The following is a 16965-nucleotide window of genomic DNA, read 5'->3' on the forward strand; positions in this document are numbered from 1 at the left end:
CTAACATTCAGAAAAACAACCTTGTCTCTCATGACTTTAGTCTGAGCCTAAAGCATCTTTAAACCTGATTATAAGGAAGGACAACCTTCAACTCTGTATTTACTCACTGACCAACTACTTAAACCCAAGACTACAGAAATCTTTACTCACCCCATCCATCAGCTGAGTTGCATATTTAAAATGTTCATTGATTGGAGAGTCAGCCACGTACTTGAACTTGGACTTGGTCTTCTCAAAATTCTCTTTGTATTTACACTGGAGCCAAAGAAAAGCAAACACACAAATGTTAATCCAGAGAAGGGTAAGACAATGAAAATATGATTTTAGAGAGAACTTGTGGCAAAAAAAAAAAAAAAAAAAAAAAAAGTAGAATTATTGAATTTGTGAGCTTAACTTTTCTACCAAAAAATAATTGTTGTAAATGGACAGCAAATGTCCAAAAATATTCAGCAACAATTCAAAGTGTTTCACTCACCCCACTGTAGAGCACTTTATTCTTCTCTGCCAGGACAAAACTTGGAGTGTCCCACACGTAGCAGCCAGTGCCTTTGAGCCATTCCAGGTCCTCCTTGTATTTAACCTTTAGAAAAAAAGATAAAAAGACTCAGCTTTAAGCAGATAATCAGTGCTGAAATGAACCTCAGCAGAAGAGAGTTACATCCATTATAAAATCAATTAGTTTCTCCTGTTTTTGTGAGGGACTCAGTTTATTCACACAGATAATCTGTCATTAGCTGTTGGGGTTCTTGTGTGAATTAAAAACAAGGTACAGGTGAGGGGTAATTGTGTATGTGCAGAAATGTGTAATTAAAGGCTGTTACAGGGCTAAACAAATCTAAGCAAACACAAATGAAGTTAATTAAGACCACCTGTTAATTTGGCAAGGAAACGTGCTGCAATTTTAGCCACCAGATTCTGTCACTTCCCAGATCTGCCAGGGCAAATTCTAAATCACTGAAAAAACTTCAGCTGTTTTCCCTTTGTTGAGAAAGAAGGTTTGGGTTCATTTGGAAAGCACTTTTATCTGGCAGCCTGTGGCAGGCAGGGCTGTCTGAACTCACATCACTGATGGCATCCGTGACCAGGCGGTGGTGGAAGTGCTCGGGCCGGTCTGGGATGGATCTCCAGATCCCCAACTGGCTCATGTAATTCTCCTTATATTTGATCTACAGGGAAAATCAAAGGATTAAGTCAAACAATTGAAGAGAACACAAAAATCCCGTTTTTTTTCCCCCCCCGAAACAGCAGAACTAAAAAGGTGGAAATGAGATTTTTTAATAACATCGATAGCAGTCAATATTCCAGAGAAAGAAAGAAAGAAATCAACACTGATAATGCTGATATTTTCCTAATCATTTGACAGCCTGAAATGGAGCAAAAGGCTAAATGGCCTATTTTAGGTTATTAAGTGTCAAACATTAATTAGGAATGAAGATGTACATACACTGCTGATGTCATCAGTGACCTTCCTGTGGTAGACAATGTCCAGAGCATCCTTCACTGTGTGATATTTGCCCTTGGTGTTCTCAAAGGTTTCTTTGTAGCGCAGCTGAGAAGGAAAAAAAAAAAAACCAAAAAAAGATGGGATTAATGTGCCAGGAACTGTTTCAGTTAAATTTCTCACTTCTCAGGAATGATATCCAGGGATATGTTGCTGTCTGACATCCCAGTGTAAGCCCTGAGGAATTTTAGGAGGCTGTAATTACCTACAATCAGCTGTAATTTCACTGAGAATTGTGGTGCAAATTACAGAGAATTTCACCCAATTCGCTTTCAGACTGAGGAAGAAACATCCCTGCATCACAGGAGTGATCTCTAGAACAGCACAGATGCCACTTCTGGCATAAAAATCTACTTATTCCTTCTTCCCTGTCCTCTAGGAGAAGGCAGGAAGACCATCCCAGTCAGTGGAGAAGGACTTTCTCAGAGGAGAAATTCCTGTGTGCAGAAGAGCTGGGATGCTCCTTGGGGGTATTTAAAAATCACTCTTGGAGCAGTAGGACTAAATAAACCCTAAAACAAAGCACCAGCCCTGCACACGTCCTTTCACATCCTGCTGGTTCTGAAATATATGGAAAAGGCTCTCACAAACGAGCATTTTTAAATTGCCTTAAATCACAAATAACTATTCCACGCATGAAAAAAATCAATTTCACCTTAACAACCTCCCGTGCAGCAGCTCAGGTAATTTTTTCTCTCTAATCTACTCCTGAATTAAAAAATGAACACATTCCCAGTGACAGGGCAGTTTACTTCTAACACAAAACTGAGATGAAAGAGCTGATAAAAGTTATTCTATCCTGGCCCCAGCATCAATGACTTCACCCCATTTGGAGACTTGATGTGTAAGCAAATAATTTTAAATCTGGTTTTATTTTGTTGTACAGCCACACTTCAGTGCAATGGGAAATAAAAATGAATTATAATAATTGGAAAAGAGAAAAAGGCATCGCAGTGGAATCAAATCAAAACTTAATAATGGTCCTAATTTCAAATGGAAATGGACATGAAAATAAGGGGATTCCCTTGATGGGGACATAGAGATATTTTATGTTTTGCTTTGCATGTTTGTTCCCCACTGAGTTTTTTTCCTGTTTTTTTTTCACAGAGAATCCAAGGAGAAGCAGCAGTGGGTGCTCCTGGAGTACTCACATCACTGGCATTCAGGTAGGCTCTCTTGGCTCTGATCAGCACTGGGGTGTCAGGGACAGGGGTGTATTTGTCCTTCATCTTCTCATACTGGGTTTTGTACTTTTTCTAAGTGAGACAGCAAAAAGGAGAGAGTCAGAATTGTAATTTTAGAAGCATTTGCCAAGCTGAAAAAAAAAAAAAAAAAAAAAAAAAAAAAAAAAAAAAAGCTTGTCTTATAAAATCCTAGAACGTGTTTTCAGAATGTTTTATTTTATCAGAACTTACAAAGAAAATGTAGAACTTAAGCATAAGAGAAAGAAAAATAACTGAAGGCTCAACAGATTTGAGCCCTGAAATGACCACTAAAATTAGAAATAAGACTTCTAAAGAGTTCAGCAGAGTAGCAGCAAATTAGAAAAGAAGATTTTTACCTCGCTGATCATGTCCTTGACATTCCTGGCATGTGCAAAGGCTTGAGTCTGACCATCAGCATGATGGTGGGGCCTCTCCTTTGTGGCAAGTTCCACATACAAGTACTGCAGCAAGAAGAAAATAATTAAAAAAAAAATCCCCCACACTTCAACTAAATTCTAATTCATACCTCTGAAAAACAGCTGTAAATCCACAATGTAAACATAACCACCAATTTCTAGGAATTCTACATTTGAAATGGCTTGGAAAGCTTTTGCTGTACTTTAACAACATATTAAGGAGGATCCCCTGATTGATTTTTATATCAGCACCATTTTTTTCACCTGGCTCTGGATTTTTTGTCCTGTCTTGGCTCTGATGAGGTCAGGTGTGTCAAGGATGGAAGTGTATTTGGTCTTCAGCTCATTGCCTGCAGCTCTGTAAACCAGCTGGAAAAAAAACAGGTCCAAGAATTATTTCTCCTCTGTTATTATTTAGAAGCTGCACAATCACAGCTTTGCAATTATAACATTTCATTTATTCCAGTAAAATAACACAGGGAGGGTTTAATTACTACAGCTACAAAACTGTGCAGAAATAACAGAATTTACCTCACTCAGATGGGTTTTTAGCTCCTGCACTGCTCTGTATCCAGGAGTATCCAACACCACCTGGACTTTAGGCCACATTTTCTTGGCAGTGCTTGTGTAGATATAATTAGACTGGAAAGGAAAAGGCACTATTAATAAAGGAAATTTAACTGTTTTGAAACAACAAATTGGCTGCAGGGCACAAAATCCCCTCATTCTTTGCCCACGTTCACAGGTTTCACTTCCTGCAGGCACAGAGATAAATCCATTTTTATCATGATTAATTCCCAGAGGAACAGCCTTACCCAGAGCTTGCGGAGGTCGCGGGCACGGACCATATCAGGAGTGTCATACAGGAAACAGCCCAAGCCCTTCAACCACCTCAGGTCCTCTTTGTATTTAATCTATGAGAGAAATCAAAATCAACCGTCGACTTTGGGGATAACATCAACCATCAGTCCCTTTAACAAAGTGAAAAGGCTTTTTTTTTGTTACAGAACAGACAGGAAGTGAGAGAAAGCCAATCCCAGTGGCAGCAGAGAGGTTTTGGAGCTCACAGAAAGGATGTGAGCAGCAGCTGCTTACATCACTGGTGATGTCCCCGACGTAGCGGCAGTGCAGCACCTCAGGAGTGTAAGGCAGGGAGATGAGGTGACCCTGCATCTTGAAGAAATCTGACTTGTAGATGAGCTGAAAAACAAAGGACAAGCCAGCATTTCAGGTGTTTGCCCAAGGGATAATCTCAGTTTCTCTTCAGTTTGTTGGGAAGGCACCTACATCACTGACGGCCTCCTGCGTGGCTCTGACTTGGCGGATTTCGGGCGTGTCGGGCGTGGTGTGAATCTTGTCCTTGTTCTTGTGGTAGGTTGCCCTGTACAGCCTCTGTCACAAGAGACAACATTCTGCATTTGAGCACAGCTTAAAGCCTTGAAATGGCAAAAAAAGTTCAGCACTTTTTACAAAAATTACTGTTTTCTACCCAGGCAGATTTTCCGTTAATTGTTTTCAATGAATTCTGGAAATTGCAGAACTCTAATCCTAAAAACGTGTTTAATTTTCATGCTATTAAAGCCAGTGGTCAAAGAAGCGAGTAAATATATATAAAACCTAAAACTATTGCTATCCAATTTTATATAGATACCATAATTTCTATTCAACTTTAATCACAGCTAATGAAATTAGCCTGCAATTTTATATTACGGTAACAGTTTCAGCCTGGATCAATGATCTCTCCCTATTCTTGATGGATAAATAAATATTTTTTCTCTAAATAAATTTTAGTTCTTAAAAGCCTCATAGAAGAGGGATCCTACAACTTGCCAGTCAATGTACTCTCATCATGCATATTTTGAGCACTGCAAATACAGCTGAAAGCAAATATATATATATATTTACTGTACCTCGTTAATGACTTGATTGACTTTCCTCACATTTTCAAAGCCAACATCTTTAGGTCCCAGAGTGTAGCCCTTGGCTTTCATGTGCTCATAGGCTTCTTTATATTTCAGCTATAAGAAGTACAAAACCACACAGAAACCAAATTTGATTATCATTCTGGCTACACTGCAGCTCTGACAGCAATTCATGCTGTATAAAGAGATTTTTAGAGATAAACAAGTGAGATGTAGCTGTATCAAAGTTAAATACACCACACACCATAATTATTTCTCCCTTTATCACACAGCCCAAAATCAATAATACAATAATTTTTCTTGTATCTAATAAGTATTTGCATGATGCTGAGGAAATTTATTTTTTGATAGTAAAGGCTCAAGCTGGGAGTCCCTCACTCATGCTGATCATTGCCATGGTGCAGAAGGATTTAGCCCCTGACTTACATCACTGCCAATGTGCTGGACGTATTTGGCGTGCTGGAAGTTGGGAGTGTCCGTGGGAAGGCTGTATCCAGTGGGCAGAACATTCACACCAGCCCAGCGATACAAATTCTGCAGGGGGAGAGAGAAAGACTCTGTACAACTGTCAGCAAGATCTGAGGGGGAAATCCCTCAGTCTCAGAAACCTCTCGATCACAACTGGCAAAAGATTTCCCCCATGTCTGGGGGAAAAAATGCATTAAAATGCCTTTTTATAGCTCAAATTAGGGTGTTTTCCCACTTTCATTTCAGAGCAGTGACATGCAGCTTCACTCCAAAAGCTAAAACCAAACTATTTGGTTTTTCAGTATCACCAACTCTGTGGAGCCCAAAGTTTTGTACTTGCCTCACTCTGTATTTTGTTTGCATTATAGGCCCGCTCCAAATCCACTGTTTTATCAGTAGGGATCATCTTGCCTTTGACATTCTGCTTGTAATCACCACGATAGACAGCCTGGGAAAGGGAAAAAGTCATCATTGTCACATTCTCTCACAGTGTGTTTTGTTTGCATACAATGGGAATTGTTCCTAAAAAAAATGGATTAAAGATTTTTTTGGCTACAGGCAATTAATGATTTTAGTGATTGTGTCTACAATGAGGTGTAGATAACCAACAATGATTAAAATTAGACTAGTAAAAACATATTTAAATTCCCATTTCTAAAGCTGGTGAGGTAACAGCATTTGGAATATTGGCTGGAAGGTGAGAGAAACACTTACTTCACTTAAATTCAAGGCACTGAGCACATTCTGGACATAGACAGGAGTGTCTGTGACCACAGTGAAATCCTTCTTCATTTTTTCTGCCTTAGATTTGTACTTAATCTGCAGAGAGAAAGCAAGAGCCCTAATTACTAATGCTAGTAATTGTTAATATAATTTATTGTATTATCATATTTACTATACTTACTATTTATTTCATCACTGAGGTATTTTATTAGTGAGCTAGCATTGAAACAGAAAGTATATTGGAACTATGGCTTGTTATTTTAATGAATCCTTCAAACAAGAAGGATAAATAACATTTTCCAGACTGCACTTGGAGTGGAATAAAGCTACAGCGGAGTGAAAAAAAGATGAAGAAGCAAAGCCAGAGTTATCACTCACATCACTGCGAAGGTCATAGGCTTGCTTGGCGTGGAGGATTTCAGGAGTGTCCCAGACAAAGCAGCCAATGCCTTTCAGCCAGTTCAGATCATCCTTGTAGATCACCTAAGTGAGCAGAGAAGGAACCTGTAAGAATTCCATCAGGATCTAATTCCTTATTTCTAAATCATTCCAAAACACAACTAAGGAAGGTTTCTATTACTTCGATTTTTTTTTTTTTTTTTTTAGAAAATCGAAACAATTCCTTCTGGCATTTATATATTTTTTTTTGTTAAATTTGCTTCAATTTGGGCAATAAATTAAAAATCCAATTTTTTTTTTAAAAAAACTACCTGCACATCCTGGGCTGAACTGCTCGAGGCAAGTGTGTAGAAGCTTTGCCCAACCAGGATTTTCTCAGCCTTTAAAGTTTCCACACCTCATACAACCAAATAAAGGACAATTTATAGACAGGGTAGAACTGTAGTGTTATGATCCAAATGCCTACACTATTAACACTGAAATTCCTGAAATTTTTGCACAGAGGTTGTGGACTCACCATCCCTGGAAGTGTCCAAGGCCAGGTTGGATAAGGCTTGGAGCAATCTGGGATAGTGGAAGGTGTCCCATGGCAGGGAGTGGAGCTGGATGAGCTTTAAGGTCCTTTCCACCCCAAAAAATTATGGGATTTTTTGATTATATTCAACTAAGCCTCATCTCAATGACCCATTTATTGCCAAGTGTCACAAAAATGAAGTCAAGAGCGCTCCAGCAACATTTTTACTAAATCATTTCCTCCAGCAGAGCACAAATTAGGGAACGCTCTCAAAAGTGAGACAGGGACAAGTGATTTGAGGACTTACATCACTGATTTGGTCAGTGACAGCTCTGACGTGGGTGTTGACCTGCAGGTCTGGCAGGCAGATCCACTCGTGGAGCCGCGTGCGGTAATCGACCTCGCTGATCTTCTGCTGGGCATCCTTGGCAGAGATGATGTCCACCATGTCCGGGACAATGTGCACCTTGGCTTTGGTCTTCTCATAGGCCTCTTTGTACAGACGCTGGGGAGTTAAAGGGATGTTTTAATAAAGCTGAAGCATAAATTGTTGATAAATTTGGAGGAAACCATTGATATTTTCATGGGATGTCAGTGGGAGAGTGATCACTTTGGCTATGACTAAAATTTATATCTAAAAATGATTTGCAGAACCTCAACAAAGGAGGTAAAATGTGATTTGTTCGATTTTCATTGTGCTGATGAGTTGAAAGGAGGCAGATGAGGATTCTACCCTTATTACACTAAAGGTTTGGCCATGCAGGCAATGCAGTAATTGAATTAAAATGTAAACTTATGGTTGTATTCTAGAATTTAGCAAATGCTGCCCACTGCCAAATGCACGTGGGAATGGGATGTCTGGATCAAGGCATGAGGGTTCTGTGAGATAAGCAAGGCTTTATCAGGAAAACACACATCCAGAACCAGCACTTACATCAATGTTGAGCTTCCCAACTCTGAGGCACCTCTCCGTATTGGGATCATCCTCAACACCTCTGGGGAGGGTGTACAGGGCTTTGAACTTGTCATACTCCTCACGGTATTTCACCTGAGCACAAGCAAAGAAATGAAACAATTTACTGACTCCAGTGAGTCAGTCGTGGGTTTGGAACAAAATTCACCATCATTAAGCAAAAAGTTGAGTCCAACAAGTAGAGAAAGGTTTTAAAGAAGGATTTTCGTTTTCTGCTTTGTCTTAAATGGCAAAGAAAGCACATCATAACCATCAGGTTGTAAAACAACAGCTGCCTAGTGGATTTCAAAAATAAATAGATGTAGAAAAAGTTACTTATTTACTGTTCCAGCTGTTTCATTTAAAGAGATCTGTGGCATAGTCTCTCTTAATTCTAACTCCAATAAAGCACAAGATGTTTTCTATACTTAGTAAGCCTCATTTAAAGATTTTTGGTGTTTTTCTGACCTGGATGCTCATGAAACTCAGGCTAGAAAAACCCTAACATTTTCAGTTTGGATTACTATAAAAATAGATTTTTTTTTCCTATGACAAGAAGCCACAAAGGACTGTTACCTAAAAGACTATCAGAGAAAAAATCATTCTCTACAGATACATATTATATCTCAATTAAAAAGGGAAATTAAAGTTTGAAATATATTTCTATCTATAGCAGATGCAAGGCATGAAGGATTTAATAGTTAGAATTGATGATCTGATTTTAAAAAATAAAGAATTTAATTCACTTACATAGCTTGCATTGTGCTTCAGTTCTTTGGCACGTGCCAAGGCTACAGAATCCGAGGGCAGGGCATAGCTGGTGGCCTTCACCTTATCCCAGGCCTTCTTGTAGAGATTCTGTGGGGAAATAGAAAGTTTGTGTGAGTGGAAAAATTATTCTTTGTAAATAATTACCAACAACCAAGAGAATTCAAAAGCTCCTTTATTTAGACACAACATAGTAAAGTATTGTAAAGAAGATATCAAGTGATACTTAATATCAAGTGATAAAAATCCTAACTATTCATGTCTGTTCTCATACGAGGTTTTAATTTTGTTCAGGTGTAATTTTGTTCAGGGAATACATTTATTAATCCAGGTGTTTTGCTAAGACTGGCATTACAGTTGGAAAATATGGCCCTTGCCTGAAATACAACATCTTCCCCAAGCTCAAGTATTGCAGAGGGCAAGCACTGGCTTTGAGAAGCTCCTGGTTTGGATATTTATCGTCAAACAGAGTGAACAAACAAAATAAAACAAAAAATCCCACAGTAAAGGTCCTTAAGAGAAAAAAAAAAAAAAGTGTATAAACACTTACATCACTATAAAGATGCTTCAAATTCTGAACTCTTTCTGAATCCACTGTGTCAGTCACAGTTGTGTACTTGTCCTTCGTTTTGTGGAATTCCTCCTTGTATTTCACCTGGGAGATGAAAGGTGGGTTTAGTGAATTGTTTCAAAGCTCAGAAGGAGAACCCTGAGCAGAGAAGGTGGGGATTCACCTCACTGGCGTTGGCAGCACTTTGCAGAGCAGTCACATAGACAGGGGTGTCTGTCACCACACTGAAGTTCTGGAAGTTCTCCTTCCCTGCTGAGGTGTATTTTATCTAAGGACACAAAAACAACAAAACACTCGTTAGTGCTGAAAATGAGCTGGAAATCCCCTGCCAGCTTCCTTTACAATCACATCTGGACAGATGAAATCAAGGATTACAGCTCAGTTAACATCAACTCTGAAAGTGACAGGCCATAAAACAGAAATATTTAATATACAGACAGTATGAACTAAGGAATAATGAAATTAAAAACCTCAACTGTCTTTACATTCTCCTAAGTTTTCTCCTCCTCCAATAACACAAGTGATGTCTCTACAGAAGCAACTCCAAAACTGTACTTCCACAGTTTAAACAAAAATATTTCTGAAGTAACAGGAATTACTTCATTCTGCTCTGGACAAGGACATGTCAACCCCAGTGAATCACAAATGGAAGAAAAAACACCTAAATATTTATTTCTTTAAGGAAAACTTACCTGGCTCTGCAGGTCATAGGATTTCTTAGCCTGTAGGATTTGTGGAGTATCCCAGACGTAACATCCAAGTCCCTTCAGCCAATTTAAGTCATCTTTATACACAGCCTACATGGAAGTGAACAGAACATTTGGTTAGGAAGAAATTTGCCAATTAAACCAAAGAATTCTGCATCCTGATCACCCAGGCAATTCACACACCCTCAGATTTTGTTGGGAAGGTTGGTTGGCCCAAGCTGAGACACCACTGACTGCAGAATTCTCTCAGCTGTGGGCTGATACAACCCCAACAAACAAGGAGAATTCTTTTCCAGACCCACTGGATCCAGAAGAATTCTGGATGCTGTCCTGTCCTCTGTGGCAATTCCAGCATTCCCAATTACAATAGATAAGGATCGCTGCAGTGATTGGTACTAAGCATCTAAAGTTAATGAACTTCATGTTTAAATATTTTAGAAGATATTTGGGAAAAATGATGGGAAAGGCTGCTATAATGTTAAACAAATGGATTCAGTAAGTTCAGATAAGTTTAGAAGGGTTTGGACAATGTCCTCAGGCTCCTGGTGGGATTTTTGGAGTGTCCTGTGCAGGGCCAGGACTTGGACTGGATAACCTTGATGGGTCCCTTCCTGGCCAGGCTATTTTATGGCTGTAAATAAATGATAATCATACATCACTCAGGATCTCCTGGGCTTTCCTGGCATGAAGGACATCGTTTTCTTCAGGTGAACAATTCCACTGGTGGAAGTACGTGCGGTACTCCAGATCACTGAGGATGTACTGGCACTTCTTGGCCAGGACGTGGTTCATCATGTCAGTTGGAATATGGACATTTTTCTTGGTGTCTTCATAATTCTTTCTGTAGGCCAGCTGAAAAGCAAAGAATGGGGAAAAGGTGAGAGGAAATAAGAGTTTTCTGTTTAACTTTGGATTGTGGACTAAAAGGTGACAGCAAAATCTGAAATGTGTTCTCTGGATTTTGTAGCTAAACTCCCATGGGATTCAACAGGATAGAAATCTTAACTTGGATGTTAATTTTTTTTTATTTTGACAAAGTTCTGGAAGGACAACAATTAGCCTCACTTGCAGTTTTAACAGGTGATGAGAAAACTAACAAGTCCTCAGGATTAAAAAACTCATGCTCCACACATGGTTTTCATCTAAATAAAGATAGAATATTTGGGATTACACTGATTTTATGCCCTGTATGACATGTTGTATGTGCACTGCTGGCAACAGCAACACACCAATTGTGCATTTACTTTTCCAGTTCTTAAATTCCTATTTCAATTCAAAATCTATACTTTTATTTGTATAGGAAATGAATCCCACGTGGTATTTTTTACTGCTCAGATCCTTAGTCTGAAACACAAGGCTTTTTTCCTTACTATAGTATTTTGAATAGCTAAGCAAATCCTTTCTCACTCTCCTAAATAATTTTAAATTAAATTATTCAACCCACATATAAAATAAGCATTCAGGAAACATAAACATGTTGAAATAATTTTTACTATTATTGTGGATTTATGTTAAGGTTGGACTTGATCTTGAAAGTCTTTTCCAACCTTAATGATCCTGTGATTCTACAGTTCTATTAAACTTTGCATTATTCATGTTTAAATAATGAAATAGTGAATTTAATTAGTGAAACAAAGCAAATGGAAAACATTCCAGACTCGTTCACTCCTTACCGCGCTCCTCATTTTCTGGAATTCCCGGGAGTGAATGACACTGGGGAAATCACTGATATCCTTCCCAGCCAAGTAATGGCCTTTCAGCTTCTCATAGATTTCCTTGTATTTAAGCTGAAAAGATATTCATGTGGGAATTTTAATGTTCATTCTAACAACATATTGAGGAAAAAAAAAAGGGAAAGAATGGGAAATGCCTGCTGACCTCACTGTTGATTTGGTTTGCATGTTTGGCTCCCACAAGTGGAACATATTTCTCATCCAGAGTGTATCCAATGGGCTTGCTCAGCTCCCAAGCCTTCTTGTAATGTTTCTAGACAAAAAAAGCACATACAGATTTTGATGAAAAAACCCATTATATTTCCCATTTATACACACATGGAATACAGGATATTTTTACAGAGCTGTTCCAAATAAATTAAATGGAGAATGGTCATTTTGAACAGTCATTCAGTATAAGGAAAACAGGACAAGTGTTCACTTCAAGAAGCAACCTGAGCTGATTTCTGCTTTCTTTATTATATTTACACCAGAAGAGTAATAAAAATATTCAAAATATAGAAATGATCTCTGGTTTAAAAAGTGCAGTATAGAATTGAGATTTGTAGTTTTATAGATGATCAAAATTGTGAAAAATCTTGTGGTTATTAAAGAAATATTAGTGTCAATGGCACTTTCCTAATACTTATTTTGTTAAATATTAAATATATTCACCTTCATATTGAATTATGAAGTGCCTACTCATATGAATGAGTAATCACTTATATTTAAAAAAAATAGAGGTTTCTCATTAAAATTAGTGAGACTACTCAAAAGTAACTGCTTAATAATGTAAATACCTAGAGTTTTGATTTCGTATAAAAAAATAAACGTAAAATTCATCAGTAGGCTCAGAAGATCTTGCTAGATGAAATTATAGTTGGTTTTGTCACATTATTATGACTTCCAAGCACAACTCAGCTGTCTTTTGAGATCACTTTAATAAGGAAAGCAATCATCCTGATCCGATGATCCAAATGGGAAAACTAAAGAAAAAAGGGATTAAACAACCTTCCCAGTGCCACTACTGAGAGTGGAGCAGTTCCTCAAGCCCACCCCACATTCTGTTGTTTTCACAGGTTGATATTTATGGGCTCTCACCTCACTGTGGAGCAAGGACATGTCCTTGGCGTGGTGCAGAGCAGGAGTATCATCAGACCCGATGTACTGGCCTTTCTCCTGGTTAAATGTTTCTTTGTATTTTAGCTACAAAAGAAAACAAACGTGGTGTTAATTCCACAAGAGAAATGCATTATTCCCATTAGTCCATCTATTAGTAGTAGAGATTAATTTTCTCTTGTGTCATAATGTGATAATGTTGTGTAGGGCATTCCAACCATTGTAATGCACAGGCAAATGTTACTGGGTCACCTCAAAGTCCACATGGTATTCTTGAAAAATTTAAGATACTGCTCAGCAAATACAGTTCAGCAACACCAGGAACTCCAGGAACTGTTCACCAAGAACAGGACTCAGTTTTCAACTACTGTAAGAAAAATCTATGTAAACTCTAAGTCAGGGACACGCCATGTTCTTCTACAGGAAAATGTTAAATTATTTGGACAGCAATACTGTGTTGTTAATTCATATAACTTCTTACTAAACTAAACTTTATCCCAGGAAAGCCTGTTGTTAATGAGGTGCACACACAAATATATAAGGCTGAAACTAGTATAGTTAGCAAAAGCAATTAAATCATCTAATTCTTTTACAGAAGTTTTTATTTAAAAAAAGGCTACATACATCACTCTGATTGACAGAGTTCATCTTTGCCAAAGTGATCTCAGGAGTGTCAACCACACTGGTGTATTTGCCAAAGTTCTCCAGGGCTTCTTTCGTGTATGCTCTCTGCAAAGAGGTGAAATAATGTGTTAAACACTGAGCATGAGAAAGAAGTGCTAATTGTGAAACTGCAGAAATATTTTCTCTTACCTTGTTTATCAGTTCTTGTGCATTCTTAACTTTCTTGTGCTCCACTGAATCGAGAGGGATCCAACCACAGCCACGAAGCCACTCCAGATCAGCTTTATAGACGTTCTAAATCAGAAAGACAGTGCAACAGGACAGAAATTACTGACCTCAGGATGGATTGTGGGCAGTGGACAGTATCTCACATGACCACACCATGTGGAAAGGACCTCGTAGGGCTGCACCATCACTCACATCACTCTGGAGGTCGTAAGCCTGCCGCGCGTGGATCACGTCGTTCTGGTCAGGAAGGCAGGTCCACTGGTGCAGGTACTGCCTGTAGTCAACGTCACTGACCAAGCTCTGGCCCTCCTTTGCTGCCACAACTGCCATGGCATCCGAGGGCATGTGGATTTTGGACTTGGTTTTGTTGTAGTCTGATTTGTACAGCCTGTCGTTCTGGATCTCGCCCGCGTGCTCGTACCACACCAGCTTGGGGTCATCCCTCATCTTGGGAACTCCCACGTAGTGACCTCTCTGCTTGACATACTCAGCTTTGTATTTCAGCTGATGGAAGAGGGGAGAAATACAGAGAAAATCAGCACTGGTTGTATCCACTCTGGGTTTAACCTGGGAACAGCTTCAGGTTTGTCAGCAAAAAGAGCAGATGAGACAGGGAGGTGTCAAATGCAGCCTTGGGTTTTCAGTATATGACCAGATAAAAATCTGGTCACAAAAATAATATTACTTTGTATAGGCTTTCCAGTTCAAAATGTAGCATTTTCTAGTCTAATAAAATCCTAATTTTCAGTAAAAGGTATTTTTAACACAAGAGGAAAGATTTGCTAGAAAATGTTTTCTAACAAGCACATTTAGTCTCATTTTGGCAACAAATTATTTGAGACTATATGAAGAGTGGATGCTTATTTACAGTATTTACATCACACAAAGTGTTTATTCCAAACAAGAGTCAAGTAATAATTTCAAGACCCATTATGCAAATGTTTAAAATGTAAAATGTCTACTGGCCTACAGGTTTTGATAGGCCAAAAAGTGAAATCAGAGCCTTATATGTTATAATCATAGTATCACCTCAATTATTTGACAATTATAAAATATGGAAGTGCAGCTCAGTTGATTTTGAGAGAGAGTTTATTTCTGGAGAGAGTGAATGTGGAAGGAATCTGACCTTCAGTACTGACATCACCAAACCCTATAATCACAAAGATGGATGAATTATTTGGAGGACAGTGGATTTCACAGGCCATGAAAAGTCTGGGTGTTACCCCAGATAGAAAGTGTTTTAAGTCTGATTGGGAATTTTCAAGGCCTTTAACATTTCAGGCTTCCAAGACTTCTTCTTAATGAGAAAAATCATTACCTCACTTTGGACATCACTCGAGTGCTTGGCATGAGAGATCTGCACCGAGTCTGGAGGCAGGAGGTAACCAGTGGCTTTTTCTTTCTCCCAACTTTCCTTGTATAAATTCTGTGGGAAATAAAAGGGATGAGGAGTTCAACACTACTACAGTGATAACAATTACTGAATATATGTAATTTATATAGAAGTATAAGGGTAACAAATCCTGCCTTCAGGTTGTTATCAATAAGGCAAGTTTTCTAAATACCTAAAAAATGTGAGTAGAAGCTGTCGAGGAGAGAGCACATACCTGATTTAGAATTCTGGCTGCCTCTCGGGCCATATCCAGCTGTGGTGTATCTACGAGAGTATACTTTGTCTTGGCCTCATTCCAATCTTTGTGATATTTAATCTAAGACACAGAAAAGAAATTACTGCCTTGTAGCACCACCACAGAACTGGGAAAACACCGCAATTTACACATGAAATAACCAACCAACCCCTGAATTTGCAAGGCCATTAGACAAAGCACATTGAATACAGAATCACAGACGTCAAATGTAGCCCAGCCACTGAGAGCAAACTTACATCACTGAGGATTTCAGTGCTGTTCTTTGCTGTGACATAATCAACTCTGTCGGCCACGGGAGTGAACGGGAGAGTTTCAGCTTTTGTGCGGTACTTCCTCTGTACAAGAAAAAGAAGAATGGGTTACCCTGGAATGTTTAATGCCTAATACAGTAATTCTGAACAGATACACAAGACAAGGAAGTTCTCATGGAGAAAAACCTCTCCATACACAACGAATGTTGTGAAAATACTGCAGTTGCATTTTTCATTTGGAAAAAAACTCATTGTTTAAACCATTTAAAATACTTTGGGTGACAAATACCCCCTGAAGAAAATTTTAGTATTGAAAAACATTTGGTTACCTCACTCAGGAGATCTCCAGCATACTTGACATGCTTGACTCCAAGGGAATCATTTGGCAACCATCCGATTCCCCGCAGCCATTCCAAATCAGCTTTATAAACAGCCTGGGAAAACAAAATAGGGTCCATGCTCTTAGCTACACTTCCCTGTACAATCCAGCAAGATTCATAAATAACAGAATTTACTTCCAGTGGTTAAAAGGGGAGCAACAATTCCAACATGAGCACTACATCTGAATTTATCACCCTTCAAACACAGCAATTTATAAGTGTAACTCTAACAAAGAGCAAGGTGAGCTCCCTGAATTCAGGAAAAGACTCCCACTCCTTAGAGCTGAAGCAGAGCAAGAAGAGGCAATGCAGGAGTAAGTTAAAGGGTGTTTCCAGGTGAACTTACATCGCTCTGGAGGTCGTAGGCTTGCCTGGCATGGATGACATCGTTCTGGTCAGGGAGGCAGATCCACTGGTGCAGGTAGTGCCGGTAATCGGCGTCGCTCACCAGGGTCTGCCCCAGCTTGGCTTGGACAATGGACATCATGTCCACTGGCAGGTGGCACTGGGTCTTCTGCTTGGCAAAGTGCTTCTTGTACTCTCGTTCGCTCTGAACTTTGGCTACGTCCAGGGCAAACTGGATTTTGGAATCTCCCTTTGCATCCGGCACGCCCACGTAGTGTCCCTTCTGCTTCTCGTGCTCCAGCTTGTATTTGTACTGGGGGGAGAGCAGAGGTCACCATTAGTAACAGCTGGCATGGAAGAGCTCTTCTTGGAGCACGAGAGATGCCTCTTTTGGCACTTACATCACTGGCAATCTCTCTAGAGGCCTTGGCTGTCTTGATTGGAATTGCATCTGCTCTCAAATCATAGCTCATCTTCACCTCATCCCAAGCTCCTTTATATTGTTTCTGAA

The 16965-nt window shown here is 39.1% G+C and overlaps 1 protein-coding gene across 24 annotated transcripts in view; it reads right to left on the reverse strand.

Annotated features, from left to right (window-relative positions):
* The window catches only part of NEB (nebulin), a 98296-nt gene that overhangs the window by 35791 nt on the left and 45540 nt on the right, over positions 1-16965 (reverse strand). For 23 of the 24 annotated variants that reach the window (XM_083865443.1, XM_083865435.1, XM_083865437.1 and 20 more), the window contains 35 exons: positions 16856-16960; positions 16456-16767; positions 16059-16163; positions 15715-15813; positions 15437-15538; positions 15148-15255; positions 14022-14333; positions 13791-13895; positions 13602-13706; positions 12960-13064; positions 12025-12132; positions 11820-11933; positions 10801-10998; positions 10132-10236; positions 9603-9707; positions 9419-9523; positions 8851-8958; positions 8083-8196; positions 7456-7653; positions 6614-6718; positions 6227-6331; positions 5853-5960; positions 5471-5578; positions 5033-5140; positions 4410-4514; positions 4218-4322; positions 3938-4036; positions 3654-3764; positions 3387-3491; positions 3063-3167; positions 2653-2757; positions 1445-1549; positions 1062-1166; positions 476-580; positions 151-255 (listed from right to left, as the gene is read on the reverse strand). In XM_083865443.1, coding sequence (XP_083721569.1) covers positions 151-255; positions 476-580; positions 1062-1166; positions 1445-1549; positions 2653-2757; positions 3063-3167; positions 3387-3491; positions 3654-3764; positions 3938-4036; positions 4218-4322; positions 4410-4514; positions 5033-5140; positions 5471-5578; positions 5853-5960; positions 6227-6331; positions 6614-6718; positions 7456-7653; positions 8083-8196; positions 8851-8958; positions 9419-9523; positions 9603-9707; positions 10132-10236; positions 10801-10998; positions 11820-11933; positions 12025-12132; positions 12960-13064; positions 13602-13706; positions 13791-13895; positions 14022-14333; positions 15148-15255; positions 15437-15538; positions 15715-15813; positions 16059-16163; positions 16456-16767; positions 16856-16960 — 4302 coding nt within the window. The remainder of the gene's footprint in view (positions 1-150; positions 256-475; positions 581-1061; positions 1167-1444; positions 1550-2652; positions 2758-3062; positions 3168-3386; positions 3492-3653; positions 3765-3937; positions 4037-4217; positions 4323-4409; positions 4515-5032; positions 5141-5470; positions 5579-5852; positions 5961-6226; positions 6332-6613; positions 6719-7455; positions 7654-8082; positions 8197-8850; positions 8959-9418; positions 9524-9602; positions 9708-10131; positions 10237-10800; positions 10999-11819; positions 11934-12024; positions 12133-12959; positions 13065-13601; positions 13707-13790; positions 13896-14021; positions 14334-15147; positions 15256-15436; positions 15539-15714; positions 15814-16058; positions 16164-16455; positions 16768-16855; positions 16961-16965) is intronic. The other variant, XM_083865442.1, reaches the window with a different exon arrangement.

The sequence above is a fragment of the Zosterops lateralis genome (assembly GCF_965231275.1).
Source record: "Zosterops lateralis genome assembly, chromosome: 7".
NCBI lineage: Eukaryota > Metazoa > Chordata > Aves > Passeriformes > Zosteropidae > Zosterops > Zosterops lateralis.